Source organism: Phyllostomus hastatus, unplaced genomic scaffold (genome assembly GCF_019186645.2).
Source record: "Phyllostomus hastatus isolate PE091 unplaced genomic scaffold, TTU_PhHast_1.1 phas_contig_312, whole genome shotgun sequence".
Taxonomy (NCBI): Eukaryota; Metazoa; Chordata; class Mammalia; order Chiroptera; family Phyllostomidae; genus Phyllostomus; species Phyllostomus hastatus.
In genome coordinates this window covers 2,916,288-2,943,236 of record NW_025333849.1, presented here as the reverse complement: position 1 = coordinate 2,943,236, position 26,949 = coordinate 2,916,288, and the positions used below count along the sequence as shown (strand labels likewise).

Here is a 26,949-nt window from a genome sequence, read left to right as displayed (position 1 = left end):
CATAGGAAGCAGATACCACACAGGATTCCTTAAAGAGCCCAGGATTTTTGGAGACCAATATTAAGGATTTTTTTTCAGTTATTTCAGATATTTTTATCTTAACCATTATATTTTCTATCCTATTTGCAGAAGCTTCTTATCAACATTAACATGTCTTGTCTATTTACTTTGTTAAACACCAAACCACAACCCTCTCCACAAAGCAAGTAGCCTCTTGGGCTATGAAGGTCTATGAAAATGTAATAAAATAAAGACTTAAAGGACCACATGATTGGGGTTTGCACTGCTGAATCTGGAAACTTAGTACCGTAAAGCTCCAGATGAGGAACAAGAAAGCCTGCCAGAATAATATCACTTAGGAAGGAATGGAGGGAGAGGAGACTGATGAATGAGTTCAGATAACTGCTATCATCATTAATCTTTACCACAGATATTATCATTGAAAAGCTGGGTTCTTTGTTAAATGACATTTTCATAAGCAAGAGAGGTACCAATAAATTAGCTGAGTGGGTGAGAGGAACCTCTTCACCTGGCAGGGACCTGGTTCTTTTCTTCAGCCAGGAAGACTTGCTGTAAGCCAAAATGATGTGCAGAGAAAGGAATTTTTTTTTAAATTTTTTTTTTAGTCTTTGCTAAGGATTTGCTGACCAGGACATACTACCAAATCATCAATGCTGGATGCCGAATTCTCACTAGATGATGTCTTGTGTAGACCCAAAGTAGAACTGGCTCAACAAGATTCTCTGACTCCTACTAGCACATCATTTAAAAATACTTTCTCAATACCCAATTGTTTCTCTCTTTATAAATGTTCTTTGTTCAAATGTTCTCTTCCAATAAAATCTCACAGGTCAGCTTTTTTATAATACCACTGTTAGAAAGCTGGTATTTTTTGGCCAAAGCCTACAACTACTTTCAAGAAATGTCAAACACACTTCCATTAAGAGGAAACATAGCTAAAAGTTTTATTTTAGAGGCAGCTGGTGACCTCTGGATTCTAATTTGCAAAGATCATGCTGCTTGTGGTCTGAAGGGGGAAGGGACAGTGCCACTCACCTTAGTGAAAGCTTTAATAGCACGAGCAAGAACAGCTTCTTCCACATCCACAGGAATCGTCTGCAGGCTCACTATGCAGTGTAATACGCAAAGAATAGTCTGGTGCTGGCCCTATTTTTGCAGAAATCAAATCAAAACAAAACAAGTTTTGTTTTTTCTTTTGAAAAATACCTCAAGAAATAAACTCAAAGCAAAGGCAAAGCCAGGAACTGGTTTATGATCAAATACTCAAAACTTCTAATACCACACTTATCTACCAAGGACTCTACCAATGTTTACTGTTATGTGTTTGAAAACTTTCAGGAGAGAAAATCAAAGTTGATTATTTATTACATGAAGCACAATTTCAAATGAAATGTCTTCCTTGAGGTGAACTGAAGGGATGATCCATTCTTGTTTCTGGACACAATCATTTCAATTGGGCTGGTGTATGCTGATGTGTCACAGAAACCATGGATTTTCATGCCCTGCCCCCTGCAGATTCTATGGAGGGAGGAGAGGTGGAAGAAGAGACAGAACAGCACTCTAGTCCTTCAGGAGCATGCCAGAACTCTAGGGAGACAGTCTTTGATAAACGAGTCTGACTTGATTCCTGGGGCTGCTCACACTGGAGAAACAGAGGAACCCCACCATTGGACCACATTGTCCCTTAAGGGTCACTGACTTCACCCTGGACATCTACTCAAAGAGCATAATCTGAAATACAGAAATACCTGATCATATCGGTGATGCTTACAAAAGTAAAAACCTGGAAATAACGTCAATGCACTACACATGGGGTTGGAGCGAGTGATGATGGAATCACATGATGTGACAAAAGGTACAGAGATTTGTGCCAGAGCTTTTGGAGTTTGAATTCTGCTGTAACACAGGCTATGTACCTTAGGTGGGTTACTTCACCTTCCCTTTTAAGTAAAACAGGTTCTCTACCTTCCCAGACTATGGGGATAAAAGAAAGTGAAAATGGACATTACATTGTAACAAGGGCCCAGCCTGCCATCATCCAAGAAGGGTAACTGCCTCTCTTATCCCCTCTCTAGATTCATCTCTATAATTTAACTGCTGAGAAACAGCCTAAGAGAAGAACTCCCAATGCAAGAAAAATTTTATCTTTAAAGATGTGCATCACACTACTGTACATCTGCTTGTCTGTGTGTGCATTAGCAGTAGATGTGCAAACGAGGCACTGCAACACAGAATGTAGCTCAAGGTTCCTTAGGAGACAACACTGCTTCCTGAAACAAAATGTATTTTTAAATGAAAATTTAATACCTCAATATGGTTAAAAATATTAAATTGTACAAAAGGAGCTATTAGTATCAGTCCCTCCTTTCCTAGAACCATTGTCTTCCTTAAGGCAACCACCATTATTTATCAGTTTCTTGTTTTTCCTTCTATAGTCTTCTATATTTTATATATGTACTACGTAACTATGTATGTGACACACTCCTCTTTCAAAGAAAGTACAAATGAGTGTATATTCCAACCTACCGCACAGCACTTCACATTACATGCTACTCATGGTAAATAAGTAGAAATATATACTTGAAAGTGAAAGTGGTTAATTATGACATTCCTTCATGTTAGAATATTTACCTGTCCTTCAAAGTTAATATTTATGAAAAACTTACACTAAACATGGTAATTACCTATGTTATAATTGTGATCAAAAATGAAGAATAAAGTTGTATGTGAAATGATTTTACCAAGAACTGTATGCAATGTTAAGACTGAAAGACTTGAAAATGTTTCAAAGTGGCTCTCCTGGGATTATGGGCATTTCCCTTTTTATTTTTTATTTTCTAAATGTTTATTCTGGGTATTTCTTCTCTGGATTATGGGCATTTCTCTTTTTATTTATTATTTATTTTTTAAAAAATAGATTTATTTATTTTTAGAGAGAGGGGAAAGGAGGGAGAAAGAGAGAAACATCAATGTGTGGTTGCCTCTCATAGGCCCCCAATAGGGGACCTAGACCTACAACCCAGGCATGTACCCTGACTAGGAATTGAACCAGTGACCCTTTGGTTTGCAATCCATTGAGCCACACCAGCCAGGGCTCCCTTTTTATTTTCTAAATGTTTATACTGAGTATTTCTTCTTTTATCATGAAAAACTTAAATTAGACCCAGATATGGGATTCCATATGAATTCCCTTTTTATAATTTTTTTAAGTTTGTGAAACCTATACAGTTAATGTCATAAACTGGTCCAACAGCTAATTTACCTTCTCTAATAAAAACAGAGCTTCTGCAGTATCTGCATGCCTGTCAACCAACATGTTCATGTCCTCTTGGGTTATCACAGGCTCCTTCAGCTGCTCCACCCATGACCACATCAAACTGCACAGGATGAAAGGATCCTTTTCACCACATATTCTTTCCCAAGCTCCGTTTCGGGAATTCAGTTCTTTCTAAAAAGAAAGGAAGAGGGAGAAAGAGGGAGGAGAGAGAAAGATGAAGGGAGGAGGAAGGGAGGGGGAAGGGAGCAAGACACCATTTGGTATCTGAAGATCCTCAGGCTGTCTAGGAGAAAAGTCTTAGGCTCTGGGTATGGACTGGGACCCTTCCCAGGATCCCCACTTCCAGGAGGCACATTGGATTGAGATATAGAACTTTTATAAGTCTGTCTTCCTTCTACTAAGTGTACCTGTACCCCACAGGTATTGATGACTGAGGTCTGCTAAAGCTCCTAGTGCAAAGAAGGCCTTAGTTAACCTAGTTCTTCACTTCACTCAGAAACCACAGAACAGTTCAGGAAGGGAGTCTGCTTTTTCAGTTGCTGGTAAGCAAAACAGAAATATTTACTGCAATGAAGTAGAATGGTAGATTGAAAATCCTAAGTAAGAGAACATTTGCAAATTAACCTGAAATAAGGGAAAGCTTCTGACTGAAACTTCAAAGTGCACCCCCCAAAGGTGCCTGAAATTGGTAAGTGAAGTATATGTGCTACTTTCAAATTTCTTTTTAGAATACTATGTAGAATTTAACAAATAAAACCTGTACCTGGAAATTTGATAAGAGTGAAAACAACTAGTAAATCTAGCCACTACTCCAAGTACCTAGAGATAATTTAGACAAGCGATTTTAAAACTTTACCTCACAGGGTAGGGGAAAAGTGAGGTAAGAATTTTAATTTCTGACAGCACATTTAATTTTAGATTTTTATTTTAGTAAATAAAATGTTTGCAACAATAAGCACAGTAATTGCTACCATTCATTCCTTCGCCCATTCCAATATTTGTAGAAGTTACCATATGACAGAAATGATAATACATGACTTACCTCTGATTCTACAGCAACCCATCAATGAGGCTCTTCTACAGACAAATGTACGGGGTGGCTCAGGAAAGATGAAATAACTTGCCCAGGAGCCCAAATTGAGAAACAGGCATTCCCACCCAGGTCTATTCCATCCTAGTCTGTGATATTCCTGCCATGACACTCTGGCACTAGGGTTCTCTTTATCATCTCATAAATAAGCCAGTACTTTGAGAAGACAAGTTGGACAGAAATGACAAGCTCAAAGACCCTCTTAGTAAATGACTGTTATATCGATGTTTTCTGAAATCTTCAATGGATTTAGGAAAAGACATAAAAATGATTAAAATTATTAAACACATGAGCTGTATCCTGGCTCTGCTGCATTTGGACCATACGACTGCAAGCATGTCACTTGACACCTGTGACCCTTAGTTTCCCCATCGGTGATACTTAATTTATAAGGACTGCACAGATTAACAAAGGATCTGTAAATACTATCATCTGCCTTAAAGGATTACTGTGAAAATCACATGACATAAAAGACAAGAAAGGGCCTAGTATAGGCGCAGGTGACATTGTGCTATGTAAATCATGTTCATTTTACTTTTTTAAAAAATAACTTTTTAGGTTTTTAATTCTACTGCACAGTATTATATTAGTTTCAGGTGTACAACCCAGTGGTTAGACATTTATATAACTAACAAAGTGACCACCCTGATAAGTCTAGTACCCATCTGACACTGTACACAGTTGTTACAATATTGATTATACTCCTTGTGTTATATTTTACATCCCCATGACTATTCTGTAATTGCCACATTTTACTTAATCCCTTCACCTTTTTACCCAGTCCCCTGATTTTCCTCCCCTCTGGCAACCATCAAAATGTCCCTGTCTCTACCAGGGGGACCCCCACAGAAAAACACCCAGAATTATTTTCTGGAGGGCAGACACCTTGAAGTACAGGCTTTCCCCCACTAGGTGAGTGTTCTTGGAACCCATTTGTATCAGTGTGCCAGAGGCTACATTCAGCTTCAGTAAACTTTTGTTTGAAGTCTCTTTGTTAGCGCATTTCATGATGGGTGATTTACAAGCACACCTGCCCACACCACACTGAGTATTCAGGAATTTTTGACCATATATGGCATGACCCCTGTGCTCCATCCTCCCTATTCACATGATCTTGCCCTGAGTGACTATTTTTTTCTCCGATGACACAGTTCTCAAAGAAAAACATTTTTCCAATGTGGAAGAGGTGAAACAAAAAACAGCAGGAGCACTTAAAGGTATCAAAACTGAAGGGTTGCACAACTGTTTTGAGTGGTGGGAAAAAAGTCTCAATAGATGTATTACATCAAATGGACAGTACATTGAAGGTGACTAAAGTTTAACCATGCAAGAATAAATATACAATTTTATAAATAAATTCCATTTTGGGGGGTTCCCCCTTGTATGAGTCTGTTTCTATTCTACTTATTTATTTTTTAAAGATTTTTTTTACTTATAGAGAGTGGGGAAGAGAGGGAGAGAAACATCGATGAGAGAAACATTGATTGGTTGCTTCTCGCACACCCCGAGTGGGAACTGGGCCTGGAGCCCAGGAATGTGCCCTGACTGAGAATCGAACCAGCAACCTTTTACTCACTGGGTGCACAACCAACTGAGCAACACCAGCTAGGGCCATTTATTTTGTTTTTTGATTCCACATGTAAGTGAAATCATCTGACATCTGTCTTTGCGTGAGTTATTTCACTCAGCAAAACCACCTTTACATCCATCCATGTTGTTGTAGATAGTAGGATTTCATTCTTTTTTGTGGCTGAGTCATAATTCATTGTATAGTTGCACCACTTCTTTATGCATTCATTAGTGGTGAACACTTAGTTTGTTTCCATATCTTGTCTATTGTAAATAATGCTGCAATGAATATATGAATATATGCCTTTTCAATTTAGTGTTTTGGGTTTCTTTGTATAAATACTTGTAAGTAGAGTTACTGAGTCCTTCCTTGTCTCTTCTTATAGCCTTTATTTTAAAGTCTATTTTTCTGGTATAAGTATTGCTACCCCAACTTTTGTTTTTTTTTTCATTTCCATTTTCATGAAACACCTTTCTCTATCCCTTTACTTTCAGTGTATGTCTGGCTTTCAGTCTGAAGTGAGTCTCCCATGGACAGCATATGTAAGGGTCTTGTATTATTATCCATTCAGCCCCCTGATGTCTCTTCACTGAAGCACTTAAATCATTTACATTTAAAGTAATTGATAGACATGTATTTATTGCCATTTTATTATTCATATTTATTATCTTTTTCTTCTTCTTAAAAAAGACCCTTTAACATCTTATAATACTGGTTTGGTGGTGATGAACTCCTTTAGCTTTTTCTTCACTGGGAAACTTTTTATCTGTCCTTCAATTCTAAATGATAGCTTTGCTGGGTACAGTAATCTTGGTTGTAGGTCCTTGCTTTTCATTACTTTGAATATTTCCTGCCAATCCCTTTTTGCCTCAAAAGTTTCTGTTGAGAAATTAGCTGACAGTCTAATAGGAACTCCCTTGTCAGTAATTAAATGATTTTCTCTTGCTGTTTTTAAGATTCTCTTTGTCTTTAACCTTTAGCATTTTATTTATTTTTGTTTTACAGTAGTTTTATTTATAATTGCAAAAACTTGGAAGCAACCAAGTTGTATTTCAGTAGGTGAACGGATAAACTGTGGTATTGGTTTGGCCAAAATCCTTTTTTTTTTCATAAAATAAAAGACATTTTTCATTTTCACCAATAACTTTATTGATCTGGATATTCTGAGTATTTCAGCTATTTCCCATGTGTTATAACATTGACTGTTCTCTTCTCTTGATTTGATCACTAATCAGTATCAACTTCAACATGTCTACCTGACTCTGGAGCATGTCCAGTGAGAAATTTTCAGCATGAAACTTTGCAAGCCACTTTTGACACATTCAATCAGTCACAGTACCTTCTCCATACACTGTACAAATTTTTGTGCTTCAGTTGCATTTTTATCTTTCTTGAAATATCAAAGCATAACATGTCAAAAATGTGTATTTTCTTCCATCTTCAGTATTAAAATGGCTACACAAAAATTCTCCAATTTTGATAGTTCAAAAAAAAAAACACTACATGTTGATATGACAGCTGCCACAGTACAATCTAACAAAACTGTTTTGAATAAAGTTAAAGACAACTCAGTGCTACTAGAACTATCTTATAGAAAAAAAACAAACTTTTTGGACAACCTGATATATTCAGACAATAGCATGTTATTCAGCACTTAAAAACTCATGAAAAGACATGGAGGAACCTCACATATGCCTTGCTAAATGAAAGAAGCCAATCTAAAATACCAACATACTGTATTATCCCAACTATATGACATTCTCGAAAAGGCAAAACTATGGAGACAATAAAAAAATCAATGGTTGCCAGAAGTTGGGAGCACAGAAGATTTTTAGGGGAGTGAAGGCCTTCCATATAATACAAAAGATGGGTACATGTCATTATGCATCTGCTTAATGTACAATAAACAAGTGAATCATATATAACTATGAATCTTGGGTAACATATCAACATACCAAAGTTTATATTTTACACCACAATTTATCAATTTTAACAAATATACCACTCTGGTAAGGGATGTTGATTATGAGGAAACTGTATGTTTGTATGGGGGCACAGGCATATGGGAACTCTGTATGTATGCTCAATTTTGCTATGAACCCAAAACTGCTGTAAAAATGAAGTCTATTTTTAAAATGTTGTCTAATGTTAGTGCTGTAAAGTTGTTTTTTAAAAGTCAGTTATAAAATAACCAGTAAGAGTTAATGATTGTCTTTCTGATTGTCCAATAATGAATGTTGAAACAATGAATATATTGAAAACAAAAATGACACAGCACTTTGGTGACGCCCAACAGAATAAACTTGACTGGCTAAATAAAGTGGTTGCTTTGTCATCCTCATTTTCAAATGCTTTTGCACCATAATATTATTGGCAGAGGTGAGAGCAGAAAAGAGCTATAGACGAAAATAAACCAGTGTGATGAAAGAAATGTCACAGGAACATGAAGCAAAAGTAAAAAAAAAAAAGGCACATATAATATAGAGGACGTGAATGGGATGTGTTAACAAGTCAGAATGAATGCAGAATAACTTGACAACATAATGAACAAAGCATTCACATTTCCCCAATTAATAAATGGTTCTATTAACTTTCTCTGATGACACACACACACACACACACACACACACACACACACACACACACACACATATATTTTACCCTCATGCAAGTATATACTTACTGACTTTTACAGAGAGTGGAAGGGAGAGAAAATTAGAGGAAGAGAAATATCAATTGGTTGCCTCTCATACACACCCTGACCAGAGACTGGACCTGCAACCTGGGCATGTGCCCTGACCGGGAATCAAACCTGCCACCTTTTGGTTTATGGGACAATGCTCTGAGGCCAGGGAAGATGATACATATTTTTAAGAGTCAAAGGTGTAATGAGAAAAAGCTGGACATAATAATTGAGAAAATGCTAGGTGATTTTTTTCACATAAATATGGCAGCTTAGTAAACAATGTTCAAAAATGCTTTTTAAGAAATAAAAACAAACAAATCTTAGCTAAAAACAGTAAAAAAAAGAATTATGTAGATAATTAAATGTTTAGTAGTTGTCAGTCACTGGGGACATTTTGCCTTCCAAGTACAATTCTAAAAAGCGTAGGTAAGCCACAGGTACAAACACATCAGCTGAATGTATGACTACTTCTCATGAATCTATAATTATTTTCTTCTTAAATAGAGAACAATCCAAAGTGAATGTTTCATACTCTTCACCATCTCCACAAACATGAACTCTGTATTTCTCAGAAAGCTCTAAGAGATACGGCTCCATTTGATCCAGGGTTTTTCCAACATGCTTAACTAGCTCTAAATTCAAAGCTGCTACTTTGATGATGATTGCCTGAATGTTATCATCTCTTGGAACAAGTCTTGGTTTCTTGGTCAAAGGTAAGTTGAAAGCTGAAGATTAAGCCTTTTATATACATTTTCAACTCCAACACACTGATAATAAAAAAGTATAGAACCTACTGATATTCCTTCCACTTTTTCTTTTTCTTTAACAAGTTTCAAAAGGTCAGAGACCTTTAACCTTATCACCTTCACATTTGTCCTGTATCCACACACCTTCCTCTTATGGTAAAGCAACAGAGGGGAAGAGCCACTGCATACAAATCAACGGCATGATGACCTACTGTCTGATACATGTAGCTATCCAGTTCATTTGACTGCACTTGATTTTCAGCTGGCCTAAGATTTGCTAAACCAACAATCTGATGCCTGGCATGATCAGTGGTGGGAAGGACAGCTGTTACATTATGATGCAGTGCATTCCTGCCAGGCAACAGCTGTCCTGCCCACCACTGATCAGAGCTGCAACTTTCATGCTGGGTACATTGCACATGTGCGGCAGACCTACCATCAGAATTTTAATAATGATGCATCTTGGTATGGGCCTCTTTAGGTTCATCATGGTTGGGACTCTCTGTACTTCCTGGACATGTATTTCCTTCCTGGAAATGATGATGGGGAAGTTTTCCATCATCATTTTTTCAGACATGTTCTCAGCACCTTGTTCTTTCTCTTTTCTTCCTGGTACCCCCATTATGTGAACGGTGATATGCTTGAAGTTGTCCCAGAGGCTTCTTCTAGTATCCTCATTTGTTTTTATTCTTTTTGTTGTTCTGATTGGGTGTTTTCTGCTTCCTTAGCATCCAAATCACTGGTTTGATCTTCTGCTTCATGTACTCTACCACTGATTCCATATATTTTTCATTTCAATTATTGTATTCTTCACTTCCGACTGGTTCTTTTGTTTTCTATCTCCATTTTTATGCTTATCTTTGTTGAAGTTCTCACTGAGATCACTGAGCATCCTCATAACCAGTGTTTTGAACTGTGCATCTGATAGATGGTTTGTCTCCATTTTGTTTTGTTCTTTTTCTCAAGTTTTATTTTATTCTTTCATTTGGGACATGTTCCATTTGGGACAAGTCTCCTCATTTTGGCTGTCTCCCTGTATTTGTTTCTATGTATTAGGTAGAGCTGCTATGTTTCCTGGTCTTGGTAGAGTGGCCTTATATAGTAGGTGTTTTAAGGGACCCAATGGCACAGCCTCCCGTCACCTTATCTGGGTATTTCAGGTGTGTCCACTACTTGGACTGTGTGCACCCTCTTGTTATTGTTGAGCTTTGATTGCTGTTGGTACATCAGTGGGTAGATTTTTCCCCAGACATTCTGGCCATGACGACTCAGGAGGACCTGCCCCATAGAGCGGGACTGGCTTCAGTGGGGCTCTGGTGCCCATTAAAGTCCACCCCTTGAGTGTGTTGCTTGTGGAGGTGGTTTGGTGGTGCTTTGGCATGGTCTGAAGCTGTTTACCAGGTACACTGATTCTGGGCCCTCCCAAGAGGTGCAGGCCAAGGTCAGCTGCTTCCTGTGCTCTGCCTGGGCCACTGGGAAAGTGCTTCAAAGTGATCTTCAGATAGATGCTACTTGTACTGGGCTTGGAGATGGTTGGGAGAGGCCAAGCTGCCTACCAAGTCCGGCTGCTGACAGTGCCAGGCCAGGGTGGGGGCCACTTAGCAAGAGGTATGAGGCATGCCAAGACAAGATGCTGCTTGTTTGAGATTTTAGAAAAGTCTGCAGCACGAATCAAAACAGACCATTAGTATGGAAAAGACACTGGGAATGGTTGAGTGGACCTGGAAGTTGGGTGAAACAGGGTCTCAGGAGATAACCAGGGAAGGGCGAACTGTGTTAGCCAGGTTGATGGAGACTCAGATATGGTGCCCACCTGCAGGCTCTGCAGGGAGAAGTCAGCAAAGAAAATATGGCCTCTGCTAGTACTTCTGTCTGGAAGAAAACTTCCCCACCTTTGCTGGACAATTTAGTTCCTCTCTGTATGTCCCTAATGCATTTTGAGCTGCTGTGAGTCTGAGTAAGTCTGTGCGTGGGCACTTTCAGAGGAATACCCGGGATTCCAGAAGCCCTCCATCTCACTTAGCCACCATACCCACTAGTTTTCCCAGCCAGAAGTTATAGGGACTTTTCTGGACTGAAAGCTTCGGCAGGGAGAACCTGCTGTGGGTCTGGGACCCCTCACTTCCCAAGGGGCCCTCCACAGTGGAGATATCCCTCCTTATTTTTAACCACTACACTGTGGGTATGGGACCAGGCTGTTCTGAGTTCTGCCCCTACTACTGGTCTCTACATGGCTTCTTCTTTATATCTTTAGTTATAGGACTTTTATTCAGCAAGGTTTCAGGCAGTTTTGAATGATGGTTGTTTTGTAGTTTAGTTGTAATTTTGATGTAATTGTGGGAGGACATGATTACCTTCCACCATCTTAACCTGAAGCCTCATTCTACTCTTTCCAGAATTCAACTAATTTGTTTTTATTACTGAAAGGCTCATAAAAAAATCTAGAAAAGAAATAAAGGGCAAATCTTTCCAAACAAAAGGTTGTGTGCTGTGTTCACCTCTAGAAATGCTTTCATATGTTGTATGTTGAAACAATTTGGCTCATGTACTGCACTGAGTAGTATGCACACAAGTGGGGCTAACCCTCAAGAAGACATGAGCTGTCACACACAAAGCCAAAGGATCTACTGCAAGCTATCGTGACACACAGTGATGCAGCAGAAAGATCTGCCAACTGACTAGAAGGCTTGTTAATTTACAAGTAGGAAATAAAGAACACACTTCATGTTGAAAAAATAATACATTTAACTATTTGTTCAGCAAAACACAATTCTGATGGAGAAAGTGTGTAAAGTGCTCTCCTCCCCAATTACAAGTGGGTGCGAGGCTCCATGCCTGTTTTACCACCTCCGCATCTGGAAGGTCCTGGTCCTCTTTGAAAGTATACCCACCTTGCTTAATTAATGGCAGAATACAGAAAAGCAGCTATACAAATAACTTGTAGTAGATTATGGACTAACAAGTCAAGATTTCACTGTCCCACATTTGGGCAGTTTACCTATTTTTGATAACTAAGTTTATAAGGCCTGCCTTTTCTCTAGTTCAGCTGACCATTCAGGGCAGAGTATTGCTGATTTAAGACTATAACCCTCTTCTGTGTTGGAAGTTCAACACAAAAAAGGATGAACATTTAAAATTTTACATTCTAATTTAAATAAAAGCCAAGAAATAGACCCCAAAGACCTAATCTCAGCACACAGATACTCTGTAGTCACTCCCATTTGACTTCCAGCTATGGCAGCTGCCTCACTGGGGCAGGACTGGGGAGTATACAAGAGGGAATGTGAGCAGACAGCATTGGTCATGCTTCCTCCCGACCTCACTCAATACTTGTGCAGATGATCTCTGAAAAAGAATTTGCTCTGATTTCATGCATGAGTCAGTGGTTCTCAAAATGTGGTTCCCTGCTAGGCCTTGGGTTGACCTTGAAATCCTTCAGGTCAGGTTTAAGTTGTTTGCTATGGCCTGTCCATCTGTCTGTCAGTGTATCTCACAAACCCAGCAAGAAAAAAGGATGCTACTGATATCAATCATATCCATGCTTTTTACTCAAGCACCCTGCAAAGTGCTAAGAGCTTTCTTTCAGAGGAGACTGAAGCAAGCCTGCACAACAGCCTGCGTCTGTCATTTCTATGTCATCAGGCTCCTGTTATAGCTGAGAAACCTGAAGTTCAAAAGTATACCAACAGGTCTTCAAATTCCTACAACAAAAGAATTTGGGAAAATGCATGATTTTTTTGCACTGATATAAGTATTTCCCAAGCATATGTAATTAAATGAAATTCAAATACCTGCCACATTTCTACCTTCCTTTTCACTTCCTCCTTTTCTGCAAACTCACTTAAGTTTGCCAGGGCTTTGGCTGCCAGTATTCTCCTTTTTTCAACACTCGATTCAGACTGCAGGGCAGTGTGTGGAGCAACTTCAGGCGCGTCTTTGCTGTTTTGGGTTTTAGGTCCAATTGATGACTGCGAGGATTGTGTTTTGGGGCCAGAGCGACAGTCCAGAGGGCTGCTGCAGCTACCATGAACTTCACACAGACACAGGATGCCTTGCTGGGGAGAACAGTGTGGTTCCTTGGGGATATTTGCAACACTGGATGTAACTGGTTCCCCAGGGTTGTATGATCCAGAAACACCTGAAGAGAAGGTTTTACTCCGTTGTACCTCCTTTGGAATATTCTTCTTTCGGAAAATTGGTGACCCATCATCTTTGAATTCTTCTAAGTCTCTAAATTTAGCCTGATTCCAGAAAGAAAATGTATTGCAGATCAGCATTTCCTTACTGAAATCCAGCTGTGGAGTCTGTGAAGCGTCATGGTGGCTAATGGGTGTCTGCTGCCTGGGGCTGTGGCAAAATGAGACTTGAGCAGGCACCGTCCATGGAGTCCCTGACTGCTCCAAAAGTGACTCGGCCCTCTGTAAATCTGAGTCACTGTAGCTGAGCTGCCTTTTCAGGTGAGTCAGGGGCTGAAGGCACTCTACATTACGCCTTTTCCAAAGAGGGTCAAACTCTTGTTCACTGGAAAGAATCACATCTTGATTCTTTAAATCTGCCACCACTGCAGTGGGGGTGAAAGAGTCCAACGCATCACTGTCATGCCTCAGTAACTCTTTATCCAGCTGCATCGTGACCATCTCAGAAACAGTTTTTTCGATTTCAGCAGAGAGGCCAGGTACTTCTACCACTTTTGTCACTATGGGCCTGTTCTCAGCTAAGTCCAGCAACAATTTGCATATGAAGTGGACAATTTTTGGCACATGTTTCAGAAGTCGTGCCTCGTATCCATGAAGCAGATGCCGCTGGCGAATCAGATACTGTGTTAAGGTGACAGCATGTGCTTTGGGGTCACAGCAAGAGAATATGTTTCGAAGAGGGATCAGAAACTGAGTAAATTCCCTCACACACAGTAGCTGTCCTCGAGTTTGAATGGAATTAGGTCGCTTTGCCCGAACAAATATAATGGCTTGATCAGCAGTCATTCTTGTTGCAAAAACTAAGTAACAAGCTATTAAAACACCTAAGTCAAGAAGAAGAAAGAACTGGATAAGAAAAGCTCATATATATATCTTTGACAATTTAAATTTGATATTTGTTAGAAAACCATATAAATAGAAAAACACTTTAAGGATAATATAATTTTGTAAACTTTTGCAAAGGTATTTATGTATTTACCTGTCTATATGGCACCACTCACGTTGACTGAGAACACTCAGTGCCCCTTATACTCAGGGGCGAACAAAGAAACTGTCCCAGTGAAGCTAAGTGTGGACGAAGGGAGGATGACTGAATAGGACAGAATAAGGGGAGATGACTGAGTAGTTGTGGAATGAATGAATACTCAGGAATAACTGAGTAAATGTGGCATGGGGAGAGGATGACTGAGTAAGTGCAGAATAAGTGAGGGATGACAGAGCAAAAGTGGAGTAAGGGGGGGGGTGACAAGTGTAGCATGAGGGGGAATGGCTAAGTGTGAAGTGAGGGAGAATGACTAGTGTGGAGAGTGTGAGGAATGACAATAAACACAGAGTAGGTGAGAAATAACTGAGAAGTATGGAGTGATAGGGGATGACTGTGAAGTGAGGAGGCTGACTCAGTAAGTGTGGAGTGAGGGGGATGAGTGAGTAGGTATGGAATAAGGGGCGATCACTGCATCAGTGTGGACTGAGGGGTAACAACTGAATAGTAAGTATGCAGTAAGGGAGGATGACTAAGTGTGAAGGGGAATGGCTGAGTAATTGTGGAGTAAAAGGGGGGATGACCTAGCATGTTTATCTTCCTTATGTCCAATTCCAAAATGGGAGAAGTAAAATCCTGCTTCTCTTTCCCATTTAACAATTTCTGAAAATTTCTATGCAGTGGATTCATACACTGCTCTTGGAACTTCCCACTTCTGCCTTTGCTATCAATTATTGACACTTTCCTGCCTGGCATTCTACCAACTTGGACATTTTTAGATTTTGGAATTATTTATATTCACAAACTTTTTTTTCCTGACAAATTCTTCTTGCAGATTTGTCTTTACACTAATATGTGTTTTTCTCCATACCAGATATAATTATATATTGCTATAAGCACTTAATATTAAGGAAAACAGCCTTTACAGTATAAACATTAGGCATTCTTATTAATTTCAAATTAAAATGAATATTGAAAAAGTAATAATCAATAAGTTAAAACAGTTAATTATTATCAAAATAAAAGGCAATCAAAAGACATTTGTGTGATTCATCAAAGCTGTGAATCTCATTACATATATCAGAATCTCTGAATACTGCATGTTCTTTCAGTATGTGGAAGGTAGGGTCCAACATATCATTTTCACTAAGACAGGGAAAGTCTTTAGTGGAAATATGAAATATCTGCAGACCTATTATTACATGGAATCCTAGAACAGCAAAATTTTGTCTCGACCATGAGAGCTGACGATATTTAGCCGGACTATATCCACATCCTGACAAAGCTCCTGAGCAGGTGGGAAACTCTATGGCAGATATACAGGTACACTGTGGACAGAGTCAGCTAAGGTATCTGGTTGAGCCAAATGGCAATTAAGACTCCAATGCAACAGTCTTTATTTCTACCCTCATATCAGCACGGCACAGAGATTTTCCTGCCTTTTTATCAATGATTTTTATATAGAATTCTAGATACAGATAGACTCTCCTTCACAAACATGTATTCTGACAGCCATGAATGTAAATCTTGGCTCTGCCACTTACTGGAGGTAGCAAATTACTTCTGTGTCTTCAAAACTCACATACTTGCTAAAGACTTAATAAGAGAGCAAGTGTAAATAGAACAGTAGTTGAAACAATGCTTGTTATTTTCTTTATTATTTGGTTATGGAAAATTACATTTTTAAAAACACTGGGTATTAAAAATGTTATTCTTTGTATGTTTAAATATGTTCCAGACAACAAAACTATCTCCTAGAATTTACCTGTTCGACCAAGCCCTGCATGACAATGGATGGCTACTTTTCCTTCTTGTAAGGCAAATGTCATCACCTTCACCATATCTAATATAGTGGTAAGTGATGCTACACCATAATCCTTCCATCCAAAATTGTAGAAATAAACTGGGCAATGGAAAAGAGAACAGGAAAAAAGTCAACATACAAGAAAAATACTTGCAAGGATATTTGAAAAAAGTGAGTGAATTCATAAAGAGTAGAAAGCTGTAAGGCATGCAGATCTCAGTGGAAGCATAGGCCCAGAATAATAGGCTTTTTACATTTCCAAGAAATTTATTGTTAACATTTCTTACAAAGCACATTTCATATTATTTAAGGCATTTCCTACTAAAACTCAGTCAAAAAGAATTATGAAAAAGCAGGATTGCAAATTACTAAAGTCAATAGTCTATACCAAAACATCTTGGCTATAGAGAGAAAGCATATGATCTTGAACCTTAGAAATGCGTCTAAAATGACTGATAAATGGCAGAAGATGGTACATACACATTTTCAACCTAGTGGGGGAAAAAGAACTAGATGTGGCTTCTTGAAAAAAACGTTCCAAAATTGCACAGGTTGATTCTTTCCAGCTTGGTGTAATTCCACCCCAAAGCTCCCATGACTAAGATGCTTCTGGAATTGCCACATAGAGAATCCCGGCATCCTACCCAGGGGCAGAACTGATGTGTCATAGCAAAAGCCACAGAGAGTCCTGGGTTCCAATCCTTTAACATGGTTAAGCTGTGTGACCCTGAGCAAATCAGAACTTGCTAAGTGTGTGTGGTCTCATGTGAAGCAGAAACTACTACGTTACTTAACTGTGTTAAGGATAAAAATGAGACGATAGGTCTGACATACTGTTAATATTCATCAATGCAGGCACTAATCAAATTGTACCCTTATTTCTACATATTCTCTTCCCAAGGTCCCTCTCATAGAGAAAGAAAGCCTGCACTTTCCACAGCAATACCACACACACACACACACACACACACACACACACACACACAAAAGGTAGCATTCCTTAAAGTCAAAGTTAACTCATCTTCATGTTTTAGGAGCCCTACCACCATGCAGTAAGCATTTATTTCCATCACCTTTTAAATCTAAGAGCTCAGCAGACAAAAGGCTCTGAGTACTGCCCTTGATAACTCATGGGTAGGAGTGTGTAAGGACTTACTGCCCGCTTCCATGAAAGCTTCAGGAAGGTACGTGAAACCACTTTCCTGCTCCAGAGGGTTCCCACAGCTGGCATGCTCACCGGGCCGCTGCAGGTTAATGATTGTTTTTAAGCCATGACTCAAAGGAAAAAGAAAAAAGTTAGTCATATCGGCAGCTAGCTAGCACTGTTAAATCACTTTTGGCATTAATAAACAATATTAATTATTCTCAAATTTCCTATTTGAAATAAGCTATTTATATCTATCATTAAAATGAAAATACGCTTCCATCAAAGCCAAAAGCAATGAAGGAGAAAACTTACAGGCTGGCTTACAAAACTGTGTGTGAACAATGTGGCATTTACCTCTGAAACTGCTCAATGATGTGGTACTTCTCAAGGAGTTCAGTGGATGGGCGAGCCATTGCCAGGATGTTATCAGTGACCCTACAGATGAGAGGAGGGACTGGTAAGATACACAAAATCCAGAATGTTCCAGCTCCAAGGACTGAGAGAGCAGTCCACTAGTTTTCCTATAATTTCAATAACTCTGTAAGATAAGAATTCCTATACAAATCTGGCTTCAATTTTGCATTATGATTAAGATTCTAAAATACGCTAGCTGCTTAAATCTCTGGAAAAAGTATTTACAGACTACAACAAAGCATTTTTAAGGACACTCAAGAGATTCTACTGCACATGATAGAGAAAAGTTCAACTGGCAGCAAAGGTGACAGTCTAGGTGAGTTATCCAAAGGTTATTAGTCATTTGAGGACTGACTAGAAGGCATTTCTAGTTCTTGAGCTATCTGCAGTTCAGTATGTGTTAATTGGAATAAAAATACCTGCCTCGTAGGGTTGGTGTTCAAATTTAACATGATGTGGATGCAAAGTCTTTAACAAAAATCCCCACATGTGGTTATAAATAAATGCTGAATTATTGCAATTTAGCAAAAAATAAGAACTTTGAAATTAGTTGGGCCTAGTTTCAAATGCTGGCCTTTCTACTTTCTAGCTGTATAGCACATTACTTAGTTTCTCTGGACCTCAATGCCTATATCAATAAAATGACACTACCAATGCCTACCTTACAAGAGTTTTATGAAGATGAGATAATAATTTGAAAGTGCCTAGCACAGTCCCCGGTCTGTAGCCAAATGCATGTTTACTGAGTGTACAAATAGACTATCCCTTATTAGGGCTCTGACTTCACCTCGTTCTGGTCGAATTTCTCATCAGTATTCTGGTAAAAGGTACGTCAGGCAGTCTATTGAAAGTTGTGGGTCACAACTTGAGAGAAATAACATTAAATGAAGAGGGCAGGATCCAAAAAGATAACAACCCTCTCCCCAGGGCAATGCCTGAAATTCAACAGGGACCCCAAAAGCTTTAGAACCCCCAAATTTAATAGCATTTAATATGAAAAGAGATGTAACATGAAATCAAAACAGGTTAAAGAGACTCAGATGGTTCAGTCAACAATAAATCAAAAATATTTATGTGGTCTTATGCTTCATTATTGGAAACTTACTTGTCAGACCACACCTCAGGAACAGTGTTTGCTTTTTCATAACATTCTTGAAGAAAGACAGTGACCACAGAGGAGAGAAGAGGGAATTTCAGGGGGCAATGGGAAGGGTTCACAGGAACAAATTTAAAGGACACTTGGACAAAAACTAGGGGGAGGGTGGTAATGGGAGGGAAGTGGGGAGGGTTGGGAGGGTGGGCTGGATTGGGAGTAAAAGGGAGAAAACTGTACTTGAACAATGATTAAAATAAAATAAAAAAAATGACAGTGAAAGACCAGAATATGATCTGTGGAGAACAGTGACAGTGGTTCCCCCACCACATCACTACCCATGTAACCAGAAAATCCAACATGAAAAAGTATGGGTTGCAAGTTGAAGTTGTTTGTCGACAAATATCTAAAATGTAAATGAATTCTCGCTATACAAAATGACTCACCACTAGAATTCTTTAAACAGTGATTTCCTCTAAGTGTGTTTCAAATGGGATTTGGTCTGATTATCAAAACTCTTCAGATAGCACCACACCGAAAAGATATACTTGACAGTTTACTAGCAATAATAAAAAGCAGTATGATTCAATGATTCAATTGCACCTACACACCATAAAAAGTGCAAGCATCTTATATTGTCCACTGAACCAACAACTTATTGCACTCCTAGTGAGACAGACTAGAAGAATATGTGTGTGAAAATGGGTCCTTTCACTCAGAGTATAGGACCAAAATTTAAACAAGGCTATGGCTTACCTTTATGAAACTGAAAACTACATATGTACCTCATAATTTCTCAAATTTATAGCTCAACATTTTTAACATTTCTAGCAATTTCTGAAATTTAAAAGCTATTTATCTTGTTATCATTTCCTTAAGATATTTACATACATTATTTCACTTAATTAAAAAAAGACCCTATGGAGTTATTTATATTATTTCCATTTCACAGAGGAGAAAAATGAGGTTCAGAGTACCTGTGTGAGTAGGCCACAGCTTGTCAGGCAGCAAGGCCAGGGATTGGAAGCAAGGTTCCAACTTCAAATCCCCACACTCCCTCTTCCACAGCATCCAGCCACCAGGCACCACAGATATCTTCATTCCCTTTTCCTACACAACTGCAGGTGAGAGCTACCACAGATGACAGAATCACTCACCAGGACGAGTAGATGCCCTTAATGGCCTGCTCCTGCTCACTCCAGCGGGCTGGATTTTCGTACTTGCATGATCTGCCCCCACATGCCATAGAGCAGGCCACATGTCCAGGAATGACATGTCGTAAACGCTCTCCCACTTTTGTATACTTTGGTGTTGGACGTCCTGAATTGCCTAGAATATACAAGGAAGGGATTCAAAATTCCACTCTCCAAACGGAATAGTGACCTGGGGAATAGTTTCCACTTTGTCTCAGGATTGTAGATAAGGAGCTGGTGCTAACTCCCCTTTACTTTGTCAAGATTAAAATCATTAAAACCAAGTGCAGTATCTCTTAATATAGCAAACACTTTCAGACACAATTTCCACATGCCACAGTGGTCACATAGAGGAAGCAACTCTAAAAGCAGATCTTTCATAAGGGAATGAGGTTTGTTCAAAAACTATATTTTTAATATAAAAACAAAACATTCAATCACTTTATCTCCTATTACATAGTCACTAAAACTCTTAGCATAACAGATGATGGTAAAACATATAATATAGAATTGTCAAAATTTAAAAAGATATAAACACAGCCCAGCCTCTTCAAATTCCTTAAATTTAAACTCAAAGGTGTGGCAATCTTTAAGAAGAAAAGGAAGTTTACTTTTTCTCTTGGGGCAAGTTGGGTTTCTCTTGGCACAGCTGATGGAGGACACAGCTAGCATCACCTGGAGAGAAGAAGAGGAGAGCATCTTGGTGACAGAGCCGGGATGCCCCTGCGACAGTCAACAGTCGTAGTCTGATGCCTGAGGCTGAGTGTCAGCAGCCCTGTAAGAAGGAGCTGAGAAAGGGAAGGGTTGAGAGCCGCTGGGGCGAGTCCTGCATGCTGCAGTTGGCCAGGAGAACTGGAGGCCAGGAGATGTCAGCGCCAGCCTGCTCCGTGATGAAGTTACACTGAGATATGAGCATCACTCTGCATGATCTAACAGCCATTCAGGATAGGCTGACTTGTTTCCATAGCGATGAACAAAGAAACTACTGATTCCCACTCAGAGATGTACAGGCCAAGTCCCACAGGAATTGAACTGTGGTTTGGAGAGATTGTTCAACTATGTGGAGGATTAACATGTTTTTTAAATAAATTATTCCTAAATTGTGACTAGTCTATTTTGTTTTTCAAACACATTTAAAAGATCTGACTGCTCAAAAATTACATCTAAAATACTATAATGGATTTAGAAAAATGTCTTTATGATGTAAACACTGTCTTTTACACATACACTAAAAGGTTTCAATTCTTTTATTTCATATCTATTCTCTGAACATGTTGAAAAAAGTTCTTTTCACTACTCTCAGGAACAGGACAGAAAATTAATTGTAATGAAATGGGACATGCAGGATATCTGATAACATTATTAAAACATCATTCCATTTTTCAAAATCAAAAAGTTTTCTGTTTTCTTCATAGAACTATTAAATAGTTGGATAAAACAAATAAAGACATCTTTAGGGCTGATAAATTAATCAGAAAACAGTTTTGTATTTTTATCTTCAGAATGTGAAAACCCAATTCCTGGTAATACCTTTATTGGGTAGTTATAATAGCCAGACTTCTCAAAAACTCAAAATACAATTATATGCATTTTGTCAGTGACGGGAAAAAGAAACTTGAATAATGTCTTGGCAGAAGCATACAAAAGAAAAAAAACAACCTAAAAACAAAAAGCCTCACTAAGCATCACATTTTTTAAAGGAACTGGGTGAGGGGGAGGTTGCAACTTGAGGATAAAGAATATAAAGAGAACAGAAACTCTAACAATCACCAATTGTCCGCCTCCTCCCTGGTTAATGTCAGGCTGTACTGCCCCCTACTCCCACCCCAGCCTTCCTCTTTCTGTCTGCCAGTCTCCAAACTTCTATTTCAGCTGTGTGCATACAGAAACAATCTATTGCCACAGATAGGGCTCTTTTTTATTTTGTCCTGTTTTATTCTAACAATTAATAATGCCTTAAGCAAGCACTTTTTAAAAATGCACCCCCCCACCTCCGGCAATCTCCCCAGCAGGATGCACTCTGTCAAATAAGATAGACAATTTGGTGCTCAAATGCCTACTCACAGTGTAGCACTATGCTGTGATTATTTAGTACACAGCCAACTGAGAGTAACTTTTTCAGGCTTCCAGAGCTTTACAGGAGAGAAAAGAGTAGGTGCAGCATAGAAGGCAAGTTGGAACCTGATGGCAGATGGCCCTAAGTGCTCAAACTAAGGGGTCTGTGCCTGCTACCTGGGGAACAGGGAGTTGGAATCAAGCTGCTGAACAAGTACCCATGCAGTGGTTAATGCTGCCCTACAGAGAGAGAGCTGGAAGTCCAAGACTAGAGACCTACTGGGACACTGACTATAAATGGAGCAAAGCCTGGGTATGAGACAGTACAGGGGTTGATAAATGGCAGCTGGAAGACAGGAGCAGGAGACAGTGCTGGGACTTCCTGCCTAAGTGAGCAAGAGACACTGAAGCTGGTTAACAAGGGAGCTAGTGAGGAGCAGGTGTGTGACAACTAGGCAGGTCAGCTCCATTTGAGATACAAGGCCTGTGAGGTGGCAAACAGGAGGTCTCAGCAGTGAATGGGAGATCCCAATGTCTGCAACTCCAAGGACATCTACAGAGTTGAGTGCAAGTGACTAGAGATATTTAGGGAAGTGGAGCTGAAGCAGCCCTCTTTCTCAGAATGTCCTTGACATCACCCAAGGCTTCTGTGGGTGCTGGGATGAGCCTGAAGCTAGACTGGTGCTGAAACGGAGCACTGCCCAACTATGGGTAGGTGAAGGCAGAGGCCTGTGTTTCCCCTAGACACAACAGAACTGTCGCCCCACCATCTCATGCTTCAGACTGTTCCTTGGCAAAATGCCCAATACACAGTCAAATCCATTTTTGGAAACTAGTTTTAATATATACCAAATGGCTTTACAATAGGGAAGTGCATCATAAGTCCCACCCATAACACTCTAGACCCGTATCCCCCCAGTCTTTGTCCATGTGGATTTTCTGCATACATATAATCATATTGTAAATACACATTTTGCTTTAGTCTCATTAATGAAAGGACAATAGTTATGACATATCAAACTAATCATTCCTTAGTTGTTAGATATTAATGTTATTATAAACATTATTTTATTTAAAATAATTTTAAATAAACATTATTTTATTTAAAAAGAGGGCAGACATTTTCAGGACTAGAACCTTTTTTGATTCTGTGCTTCTCATTTACTAAATTTCTGGGGATGATATGACTGCTAAGCAAAATTAATTTTGAAGGTTTGTATTTTTATTTACATATTTCAACAACCAAGGATGAATACACTGAAAAAGGTAAGTAATATTTTTAGCAACTCAACATAGGTTTCTTTCTGAGGTCAGAGAGAAATACAGCATGAAAATATGGATCAAGAGATGCTGTCTCTGACAGGGTTTTGTGCCAAGCTTCTTTTTTTTTTCAGAATTAATACTTTATTATTTTTTAAAATTTTAATTGCTGTTCAAGTACAGTTTTCTGTATTTTACTCGCATCCCAGCCCATCCCTCCAGTTCTCCCCACCTCCCTCCTATTTCCACCCCCTCTAGTTTTTGCCCATGTGTCCTTCGTACTTGTTCCTGTAAACCCTTCCCCTTTTCCCCTGAAATTCCCCTGAAATTCCCTCTCCTCTCCCCTCTGAACACTGTCAGTCTGTTCTCTATTTCAGTGTCTTTGGTTATATTTTGCTTGTTTGTTTGTTTTGTTGTTTAGGTTCCTGTTAAAGGTGAGATCATATGGTATTTGTCTTTCACTGCCTGGCTTATTTCACTTAGCATAATGGTTTCCAGTTCCATCCATGCTGTCACAAAGGATAAGAGCTTCTTCTTTCTTTCTGCTGCATAGAATTCCATTGAGTAAATGTACCACAGTTTTTTTATCCATTCATTTACTGATGAGCACCTAAGTTGATTCCAGCACTTAGCTATTGTAAATTGTGCTGCTATGAACATTGGGGTGCATAGGTTCTCTTGGATTGGTGTTTCAGGGTTCTCAGGATAAAATCCTAGCAGTGGAACTGCTGGGTCAAAACCAGATCCATTTTAGTTTTCTGAAGAAATTCTATAGTGATTTCCATAGTGGCTGTACCAGTCTGCAGTCCCACCAACAGTGCACTAGGGTCCCCTTTTCTCCACAACCTCTCCAACACTTGTAGTTTGTTGCTTTGTTTATGATGACCATTCTGACCAGTGTGAAGTGGTATCTCACTGTGGTTTTAATTTGCATCTCTCTGTTAGCTAGCCATACTGAGCATCTTTTCATGTGTCTCTGGATCCTCTGCATGTCCTCAGAGAAGTATCTGTTCAAGTCATTTGCCCATTTTGTAATTGGGTTGTTTGTCTTCTTAGAGTGGAGTCGTGTAAGTTCTTCGGGTATTTTGGAGGTTAAACCCTTGTCTGAGGAATCATTGGCAAATATGTTTTCTCATACAGTTGGTTCTTTTTTTATTTTAATACTGTTTTGTTTATCCATGAAGCAGCTTTTTATTTTGATGAGATCCCACTTGTTTATTCTTTCCTTTATGTCCCTTGCTCTAGGGGACATATAAGTGAAAATGTTGCTGCATGAAATATCTGAGATTTTCCTGCCTGCGTTCTCCTCTAGGACTTTAATGGTGTCACTGCTTATATTTAAATCTTTTATCCACCTTGAATTTATTTTTGTGTATGGTGTAAGTTGGTGCTCGAGTTTCATTTTTTCACATGTAGCTGTCCAACTTTGCCAACACCATTTTTTGAAGAGGCTATTTTTACTCCATTTTATGTTGCTGCCCCCTTTGTCAAATATTACTTGACCATAGGGATTTGGGTTTATTTCTAGGCTCTCCATTCTGTTCCATTGGTCCATGTGCCTGTTTTTATGCCAGTACCAGGCTGTTTTGATTACAGTGGCTTTGTAATACAGTTTGGTATCAAGTATTGTGATCACTCCTACTTTGCTTTTCTTTCTCAAAATTGTAGCAGCTATTCAGGATGGTTTCTGTTTCCATATAAATTTTTGAGGTGTTTGTTCTATGCCTGTGAAATATGCATTTGCTACTTTAATAGGTATTGCATTGAATGTGTAAATTGCTTTGGGTAGTATGGACATTTTGATGATGTTAATTCTTCCAATCCATGCACACTGTATATGTTTCCATTTGTTTGTGTCTTCCTTGATTCAGTGTTGTGTAGTTTTCTGAGTATAGGTCTTTTACCCTCTTGGTTAGGTTTATTCCTAGGTATTTTATTTTTCTTGTTTCTATATCAAATGGGATTTTTTCCCTGATTTCTGCTTCTGTGTTTCACTGTTGGTGTACAAAAATGCCTTTGATTTATGGATATTGACTTTGTATCCTGCTGTTTTGCCAAATTCATTTATTAGGTTGAGTAGTTTTTTGGCAGAGTATATAGGATATTCTGTGTACACTATCATGTCATCAGGAAATAATGACAGTTTTGTTTACTCCTTTCCAATTTGGATGCATTTTATTTCCTTTTCTTGTCTGATTGTTGTGGCTAAAGCTTCCAATAGTATGTTGAATAGAAGTAGTGAAAGTGGACAACCTTGTCTTCTTCCTAATCTTAGTGGAAAAGATTTTACTTTTTGCCCATTGAGTATGATGTTGGCTGTAGGTTTCTCATATATGGGTTTTATTATGTTGAGTAATACTCCCTGTATTCCCACTTTGCTGAGTGTTTTTATCATAAATGCGTGCTGTACTTTATGAAATGCTTTTTCCACATCTATTGATATAATCATGTAATTTTGGTCTTTGCTTTTATTTATGTGATGTATTACATTTAATGATTTGCAAATATTGTACCATCCTTGTATCCCTGGGATGAATCTGACTTGGACATGGTGTATGATCTTTTTAATGTACTGTTGGATGTGGTATGCCAATATTTTGATAAGGATTTGAGCATCTGTGTTCATCAGCGATATTGGCATTAAGTTTTTTTTGTTGTGTCTTTACCTGGTTTTGGAATTAGGATAATGCTGGCTTCATAACAGGAGTTTGGGAGTCTTCCATCTTTTTGGACTTTTGGAATAGTCTGTGAAGGACAGGAGTTAGCTGTTCCTTCAGTGCTTTGTAGAATTCTCCTGTGAAACCATCAAGTCCAGGGCTTTTGAGTGTCAGGAATTTTTTGATTACTGCTTCATTTTCTTTTGCTGTTATTGGTCTGTTCAGGCTTTCTGCTTCTGCATTCAATTTTGGGAGGCTATATTTTCCTAGAAATTTGTCCATTTCACCTAGGCTTTCAAATTTCTTGGCATACAGTTCTTCATAGTACTTTCTTACAATCCTTTGTATTTCTGTAATCTCTCCTCTTTCATTTCTGATTGTGTTTATTTAGGTCCTCTCTCTTTTTATCCTGATGAGCCCACTCAAAGGCTTGTCAATTTTGTTTATCTTTTCCTGGATTCATTGATCCTTAGAATTGTGCTTTTAGTCTCTATGTCATTTAATTCTGCTCTGACCTTGGTTATTTCCTTCCTTCTACTTGCTCTGGGCTGTCTTTGTTGTTGTTCCTCGAGTTCTTGTAGATGTAGGGTTATGTTGTTTGTTTGAAATGTTTCTATCTCTTTTAGGTTGGCCTGTATCACTAGTCCTCTCAGGACTGCCTTGGCTGTGTCCCATAAGTTTTGGGTTATTGTGAGTTCATTTTCATTTGTTTCTAGAAACTTTTTGATTTCTTTTCTAATTTCATTCTTGTCCCATTC

The 26,949-nt window shown here is 38.8% G+C and overlaps 1 protein-coding gene and 1 pseudogene across 4 annotated transcripts in view; both read right to left on the bottom strand.

Annotated features, from left to right (window-relative positions):
* Positions 1–26,949, bottom strand: part of PTPDC1 (protein tyrosine phosphatase domain containing 1) — a 95,146-nt gene that overhangs the window by 2,970 nt on the left and 65,227 nt on the right. For 2 of the 4 annotated variants that reach the window (XM_045839823.1, XM_045839822.1), the window contains 8 exons: positions 20,831–20,894; positions 20,184–20,355; positions 17,874–17,954; positions 17,529–17,647; positions 16,334–16,471; positions 13,182–14,410; positions 3,284–3,469; positions 1,057–1,167 (listed from right to left, as the gene is read on the bottom strand). In XM_045839823.1, the coding sequence (XP_045695779.1) occupies positions 1,057–1,167; positions 3,284–3,469; positions 13,182–14,410; positions 16,334–16,471; positions 17,529–17,647; positions 17,874–17,954; positions 20,184–20,355; positions 20,831–20,891 (2,097 nt within the window). In that variant the 5' untranslated portion in view covers positions 20,892–20,894. Of the gene's footprint in view, positions 1–1,056; positions 1,168–3,283; positions 3,470–13,181; positions 14,411–16,333; positions 16,472–17,528; positions 17,648–17,873; positions 17,955–20,183; positions 20,356–20,830; positions 20,895–26,949 lie in introns of those variants that run through there. The other 2 variants (XM_045839820.1, XM_045839824.1) reach the window with 2 other exon arrangements.
* LOC123819461 lies at positions 7,536–10,125 on the bottom strand (annotated as a pseudogene).